This window comes from Coffea eugenioides, unplaced genomic scaffold (assembly GCF_003713205.1).
Source record: "Coffea eugenioides isolate CCC68of unplaced genomic scaffold, Ceug_1.0 ScVebR1_2037;HRSCAF=2996, whole genome shotgun sequence".
Lineage (NCBI taxonomy): Eukaryota > Viridiplantae > Streptophyta > Magnoliopsida > Gentianales > Rubiaceae > Coffea > Coffea eugenioides.
The window spans coordinates 16,850-24,590 of NW_020862488.1; the positions used below are offsets into that span (position 1 = coordinate 16,850).

Genomic DNA, 7,741 nt, shown 5'->3' on the forward strand with positions numbered 1-7,741 from the left:
GCGGGTGCAGTAGTATATCTCTCAACAACAAAAAAATTTTCGTCCACCTTTCATTACTGCACAAACATTTTTCATTTTAAATTACTTCACACTTCCCATATCATTCTACTGAAGGGTGGCAATGAACTCGTGCCTGAAATTTATTATTAGTATTCTTCAACCCGCCTCTAACTTCAATTGCAGTGTCATCAATAGAGGGTTCACACAAAAATCAAGTTCTTGGCTGCCAAATAGCAGCCAGTAGGTTGTATGATGTTCGAGAAGATCTCGCTAATTTAATGAGATGTTCGAGAAGGCCTCGCTACATCAATTGTTTTGGGGTTCGAATCGATCATCTTTATGTTCTCATTAGACACTTACTAAAGTGTCTAATGAAATTTTATGTGTTGGGGGGAGGACTTGTTGTTTGTGCCGAGTGCAATTGCACAAACAAGAGAAGAGGAAAGGTTCATCAGATATTAACTAGTTGTAGTATCACTAGTTGTAATATCAGAAAATTTCTAGTTGTAATATCACTAGTTTTAACTAGATAAGACGAAAAACTGCCGATTGCAAATTCATTAGTTGTAATGAATTATAACATATATATAACTAGTTGTAACTCAAAATGGTACATGGCGTAATCAAAATTTGTTGCATTTTAAATATTAGTTACCATACTTTCAAATTACTTGTCCCAACGAAGTATCATGTTCTTCTGTGAAACTGTTACTTATTATGTGGTCACGTGGAACCAAGCCGAGCCGCCAATTGTAAGTTCATTTCTGTACTGAAGGAGTACTACCTATTGAAGTGCTTCCCCAACTATCTGTAATACTTATCATTAATACAATTATAAACAAATTGTCTAAGTTTTAACATACAAGCAAATGACAAGGTGCCTGTACAAGCACATCAATAAGCGGTAACAGCTTATTAATTTCTTGTAACGTACATATGCTGGTTGCAACTTCTTGTTACACTTGAAAGGTAAGGTGACTGATGTATAACTGGGTATTCACGACCCAATTGTTGTTGGAGTACAGGTCATGATCCAATCGAATTGAACCATTATTCCATCCACACACTATACATTTGACCAAACGTTGAGTCTATTCTCTCGTTAATAAGTGGTTTCCATGGCTTCACCAACTCACCCAGGAGTACTATCCTGTGGAGAACAGCATGAAATGACACAGCAAGCAGTTGGTCAAGTTGCCAGAAGAAACCATTTACTATGCATGGTCTGAAACAGGTGCTCCGTTAAAAATTTCTACCTCTTTTTTTCTCCCACCTTTTTCTTTATCAGTAGATCCTTTCTTTCATCCAACCAAAAAGCAGTAGATATCAGCATAGTCATGCAATCCACAAACGAAGGATCTCATACAAGCTCACCATCAAATGTTCGGCAAAAAAGACGGAAAGTATCGTTGGGTCCAACAAATGCCATCAGCAAGTACGAAACACCAGACGGGAGGATTTTATATGGTACCAAACGCGAGTTCAAGAATGCTCCGCTTAACACCAACAACTCTCTGGGAAATTTAGGTCACATTTTTAAAAATACCGTCAATAATCATCTACCGTCTGGCTATTCCGTTATGGACCATAAACCCATATGGGAGCCTGTTCGTGAGCGAAGAATGGAATTAGAGGTACTTTGTCGCTGGCATAGCCTCCGCGTCCCGAGAACAAGGTCGGCGGATCTTGTTATAGGACCACAAGCCAATGATGCAAGCGTATTACATAGACTACAGCGAGAAATTATGCAGATGGAGCGTAGGCTTCACAGGTTTCACGAGATCCAAGCCGCAAAAAGACATGGTATTGGAAAACAATTTGATGTTCAGCACATTTTAGCAGATCCCATGCTTATATCTGATCCGGACCTATCTGACTTTACTGAATCAAGCGACGATGACTTTCAAAGGTACATACCCCATTGTCTAATGCATGACGGCGTTCCCAAGTGTTGTATGGGATACAACTGATAACAAGGGATGTAGTTCAATGTTTGTTAGGGTAGCGGTAAAACTATACTCATTATAATCTCTACTCAAACAAATTGCTTACCATATTTGGATATTAATCATGCCTGTTAAACAGTCGTAACTAGTTGTAACGTAACAGTAACAGATCCCTAACTGGTTGTAACCCATTGTGTACTGTTCGTTCTTCCTTTTTGTTGCATTGTAAAACTTCATTTTAACGTTACAAATTAGTTCTCCAAGGAATCATTTTCTTATGCGCACCTATTACCAAAATGTGGTCGTGACCTGGCTTGACCATAATTTAATTAACCTAAAAACTTGTAATACCAATTGATGTGCCTGTGATATATCATGTCAATGGTGCACTAAATTCGTCAAGCGATGCAAAACAAATGGCCTAAATGATAATGTTTTATAAAAATAGCCCAATAATAATTCGAATTTATCATCATAATAAAATCAAGACAATTTAGACTTTAGATTGTGTTATCCTATATATCGTACCTTTGGCGGTGCGATCTATGCCAATAAATATGTTATTAAGGTATGCAATTGAATGTAGTAGAACGGTATACATATCACGATAACCATTCAACTGTTATGGTCGTTTTAGTGAAAAATATCCGATCACAAAAAACACGTTCAATTCTATTGTAAAATTGTTACTTCAATTTTCTACCAACTTTATAATTTTCTAACAATTTTATACAACCCAATACAAACTATTGATGACTACTAACACTAGATGCGATTACAATTGTAATCCACTTGTCTAAATTTGAAAAGAGTGAAACATCAATGGTGCCTGTATAACCTCGTCAATAAGTTGTAATAGCTTATTAACTGCTTGTAACGTACATATGCAGCATTCTCAAGTTGGGATAACCACTTAATGTCTCGTTCAAAATGTATAGTTACACATCATTCATCAACCTCATTTTGGGGGGAGGCGACGTCAACGCGTAGTTGCAATCCCTGTGTGTTATTTCTTTCCTGAAATGTGTAACGATGGCAAATCAGCAAATATTATTAATAAAACATACGATTAATGATATACGATGTCCAAGTCTCCAATTAATAACATTACATAAATATGTGCTGTAACGATAAAAATTTGTCACCTGAGGTGATGGTGCAAATACATGATATGCATCAACATCACAGTGTGTTGAAATTGCCCCACGCTCCTCCTACATTATATAGTATAAGTAATCGACTGTCAACAAATCATTACCAGTGCCTATATTACTCACTTATAAAGTTAAATTGGACTAGACATTATAACAAAAATGATATATCAGACCATTAAAACATCTCTGACGGAGTTATGCTTGGAAAAAATAGAAAATCTGGGATGCATCCATTCTGTAGGGACACTTGCAGGAGGCCCCTGATTAGCCAAACGGTGGACCTTGAAATAATAAAAAATAATACGTTATTAAAGCGAGCATACGTTAACTACATAATTTGCATGATTTGACAGCCTTCGGGAGCTCACCGTTACAATTAAAGAAAAAAAGGTAGCTCTACTACATGAACAAGAAGGTTTTATTTTAACAACTAAATGTAAGCATACCGTTTGACTTTCATCGATATCGGGAGCAACAGCATTTGGAGGGCCATTCACTGTCTGACTCATTGAATGCGTCTACAAGTTTCGTATGGGCAAAATCATTGTATGAGACAAACAAAATACGTATATCAGGAGGGATGACGGCCGTAACAACATTATCACACAATGTAACATCAATGTAACTATTTATGCTGTTAGAAACATCCAAATAAAAGCAAGAGTCATGTCCATTTTATACTAACCGAAACAGAGTCAGTAGATGAACGGCATCCCATAAACATGTATTCTTCAAATGAAATCGATGTCGGCTCCGATTCTGAGACCTACAGTATTGACACGGCAATAATATTATTTCATAATGAATGTTACCTAAACTTTAGTTAATAGTATAACAATAACTTAGTTTTAGCATAAATGTTCCCCATGTACCAAAATTTGATCCATACCGTAGTCTGTGTAGTCCTTGATAATCTAGATTTTCTTTTTACTCTGTCAAATTTATCGACCCAACTTCGCATCACTCTACTTTTCTTCCCACCGCCTCGTTTTTTAATGCCTCTTGCGACTACTGCCTCCCCCATTTCATTTACAATTTCAATTTTATCTCGTTCCTCCATATTCAGATTTTTTTGATTTTGCAAAGGTTGCTCTTCGCTTTCTGAGAGGAGGAGCTCAACTCTCTTTGACAAATCGGATATGACAGTGATTGCTACTTTGCTGGTGTCCTCCGACATTGCTGCTCGAGTTGCGACCTTAATCATGGCTGGAGCGAGCTCCCGATAACGAGTTGAAATCATGACTTTAGGATCAGCCACAACTTCCTGTCCTCGCCGATCAAAACAATCTCCAGCCCGAGCTCTTTTTGTCCATCGCCTCTTAATGTATTCAGGAGGAATTATTTTTATGCCCACGGTATCAAACACCTTCAACGCGTGCCCACATAAAATGCCTTCATTCTCGTATTTTTTGCAACTACAACGTACACTTAGATCATTCCGATTGAATACTACTGTTCTTTCAGGTCCTCCATCATATCTCATGACCGCAAACTCCACAAACATCGCTGCATCTTGTTGTCTCAATATAACCATAGCTGTTGACTCGCCATATTCATTTTGGAATGCAACAAATACGGTTGGTGAATACGTCTCTGATGCATGCACAAGCATAGGTGTTTGCCTTAACCCTACCATGGGGAGCTTTTGCCTCATTTCATATTCTGCGATCAGTTCATTATGTCTCTTTTCATCAACCACCCGATTGAAATGTCTAAAGAACTGCACAAGGTCATGATCCAGTTTCAAATGATTTTTAATTGCTGCATTTAGGCTTTCGCTGAGTTGGGTGCTTCGCATTCCCGCGGTCCATCTTTCTTTCATCATGCACCTTGCCCATTTATCACGAATTTTGTACAACCCCGAGAGCCATTCATTATTTTCAAGATTGTGTTTCTTCACCATCGCCTCCCACACCCTATTGAATTGTTCCACTTCTTCAAACTCATACATGCAGGCACCAAACATGTATGGAAGATCACTATTTTCCTTGTAGTGATTGCCAAGATGTTTCATAAAATTACGCCTTATGTGAAACGTACATAGACCGTGAAATGTTTCAGGCATGACAATTGAAAGAGCGGCTGCCATGGCGTGATCTTGGTCGGTTAGTATGGTACTTGGATGTTTTCCGCACATTGCTTCTAAAAATGTACCAAACACCCATTTGAAAGAATCTATCGTCTCATCATACATAAGGGCAGCACCGAATATCACAATTTGCCTATGCTGGTTAAAACCCACAAATACTCCAAGTGGCCGGTATTCTTTATTTGTTTTGTAGGTTGTGTCGAATGTGACTACGTCTCCAAAAAAGTTGTAGTCAATTAACATTCCTGCATCAGCCCAAAAGATATTCGTTATCTGCTCTTCACAGTCCAGCTGTACGGCATGAAAAAAGGATGGATTCTCGAGTGTTTGCTCTTGAAAATAATTCAGCATGCTACCTGCTTCTCCATATTTCAAGCTCCTTTCCCGTCTCGTTCGAAGATATCGTTTAAGATCATCCCGAGTATATCCCACATTACCCATCCCACCTGCTTCCGTTCCCATAAGCTCATGGCTCTGTTTCAATGAAAGCCCAGCATCCTCGCTTATTTCAGCTTGGAATCCTTGAGCCACACTCACTTTTCTTTGTGATGGCATCATGTGAGCACATTGAGCAATGTGCAACTCATGATTATGCTCTAAGACAAGGTCATGCACACGGTACTTCATTGTCCCTCTAAACAACACGATAACCATCTTAGCTCCACACCCTGTTTTCGTCGGCGCTCGTGTCCTCTTTGGCATCACATCACCTTCGTACTTGCGTTTCACACCTTCCTTGCAGCAACTATATCTCCTAGACGTGGTCACGCCGTCTTTGTCTTTATTCAGATAGTCTTTACGTACACTGAAACCCATTTTAAAGGCATACTTGTTGTAAAACTTGTACGCATCCTCTTCACTGTTGAACTCCATTCCTAATTCAGGGGTCCCATTTTCTGCCAATTTGCTGCAATCCATTACTTCTATTCCTGCCAATTATGCATCAAACACCCTAATTTGCAACATTTCATGAATAGTATGTACATAAACGACAATATAAATGTATATTACCATTTATAATGTGTTATGAATCACACATTACTCGTATACCAAATCCTATTGTTACGCTTATCAATATGATTAATGATTCACATCACCTTACTTTTACTCTAAGACAACGGCATTATCTATGTACAAATACAACTCCATGTACACTAACTTATACGGACTGTAATGTATTGGTCACACGATGTAAGTCTATTTTAACTGTATGTACATCCACGCTGGTGATTATATTTTGATTCTAGATTCTTTAGCTTACTGGACCTTATGTCATTCGTTAATGACAACCGCATAAACCAACTCCACATTTTCTACTTTTTCTACATTTTGAGGGCCAAACAAGTACTTTCTACTCATTGTAATATATTTCTTACATCATATAATTGACTTACAACACAAGGTTCACCCATTTATTATTCACATAAGTGTTTTTTCCTCTGTTTCACCCCATTCAACTCTACGCCTCTATTTTATACACACTGTATGGTTAGGAGAGGGGCAAACTAATATTGCTCCATGAGCATGGACCAATTACTAGATGCACAATAATTCATATCAATTGTAATACGGTGGCTATAACATGTAACTAATTTACAACAAGATGTATATTCATTCACTTATTAAATGCGACTTTGTTTCTCTCATCTTTCCCTAATTCCAGTCGATGGTTTACTTGAATACATAACCCTACTTTCTACTCATTGTAATATATTTCTTACATCATGTAATTGACTTACAACACAAGGTTCACCCATTTATTATTCACATATGTGTCTTTTCCTCTGCTTCACCTCATTCAACTCTACGCCTCCATTTTACACACACTATATGGTCAGAAGAGGGGCAAACTAATATTGCTCCATGAGCATGGACCAATTACTAGATGCACAATGATTCATATCAATTGTAATACGGTGGCTATAACATGTAACTAATTTACAACAGGATGTATATTCATTCACTTATTAAATGTGACTTTGTTTCTCTCATCTTTTCCTAATTCCAGTCGACGGTTTACTTTGAATACATAACCCTAGGTCTTCCAAAAACTACTATCCCATTATAGTCCATCACTGAAAAGCTGAATGCTCACACACACACAGATACGGTACACACATACAAATACAGTACAACTTCACTATTCTTCTATCATCTTCATATTATGTCTTCAGTGACTCTAATTTCATCCTTCCTTTAACAGATGTGCATTTGGGTGACAAATTATTGGCCACAATTATTGACATGGTTCAGTCATGTTACCTTGGTCCTGGCAGAGTCCGTCGGATCAACCTCACCCGCCTACGCAACCCCGTCACAACAGCGTCTTAACTACGCTTCACGTTTCACCGAAGTCGGAGACGTAGCTGCTTCTGCTATTAAGTTGAAGGACAAAATCTGGTTTCGTGAGATGCTGAATTTTCTCTATTTGCTTCTACCTTACCGCCGCTCTTGCACGCATTCAGAATACATACAACACTCTTATACCCAATTGGAGACCACAACTGCTTCTGCTATTCAGTTTTACGGACAAACTTTGGCTTCATCTCTGT

General features: G+C 38.1%; 1 protein-coding gene across 1 annotated transcript; it reads right to left on the reverse strand.

Annotated features, from left to right (window-relative positions):
- Positions 1-2,891: 2,891 nt before the first annotated feature.
- On the reverse strand, positions 2,892-6,107 carry LOC113756180 (protein FAR1-RELATED SEQUENCE 5-like). The gene is made up of 6 exons (XM_027299949.1): positions 3,990-6,107; positions 3,786-3,866; positions 3,547-3,618; positions 3,274-3,381; positions 3,092-3,160; positions 2,892-2,963 (listed from the first exon to the last, which is right to left on the reverse strand). The coding sequence occupies exons 1-6, from the start codon at positions 6,105-6,107 to the stop codon at positions 2,892-2,894; spliced, it is 2,520 nt and encodes an 839-aa protein (XP_027155750.1).
- Positions 6,108-7,741: the final 1,634 nt, after the last annotated feature.

Coding starts and splice junctions, on each gene's coding strand:
- LOC113756180 (XM_027299949.1), bottom strand. CDS start 6,107: ATGGATTGCAGCAAATTGGCAGAAAATGGGACCCCTGAATTAGGAATG. Junction 3,619..3,785: donor CATCTACTGACTCTGTTTCG/GTTAGTATAAAA, acceptor CGAAACTTGTAG/ACGCATTCAATGAGTCAGAC. Junction 2,964..3,091: donor TATTTGCACCATCACCTCAG/GTGACAAATTTT, acceptor TACACATTTCAG/GAAAGAAATAACACACAGGG.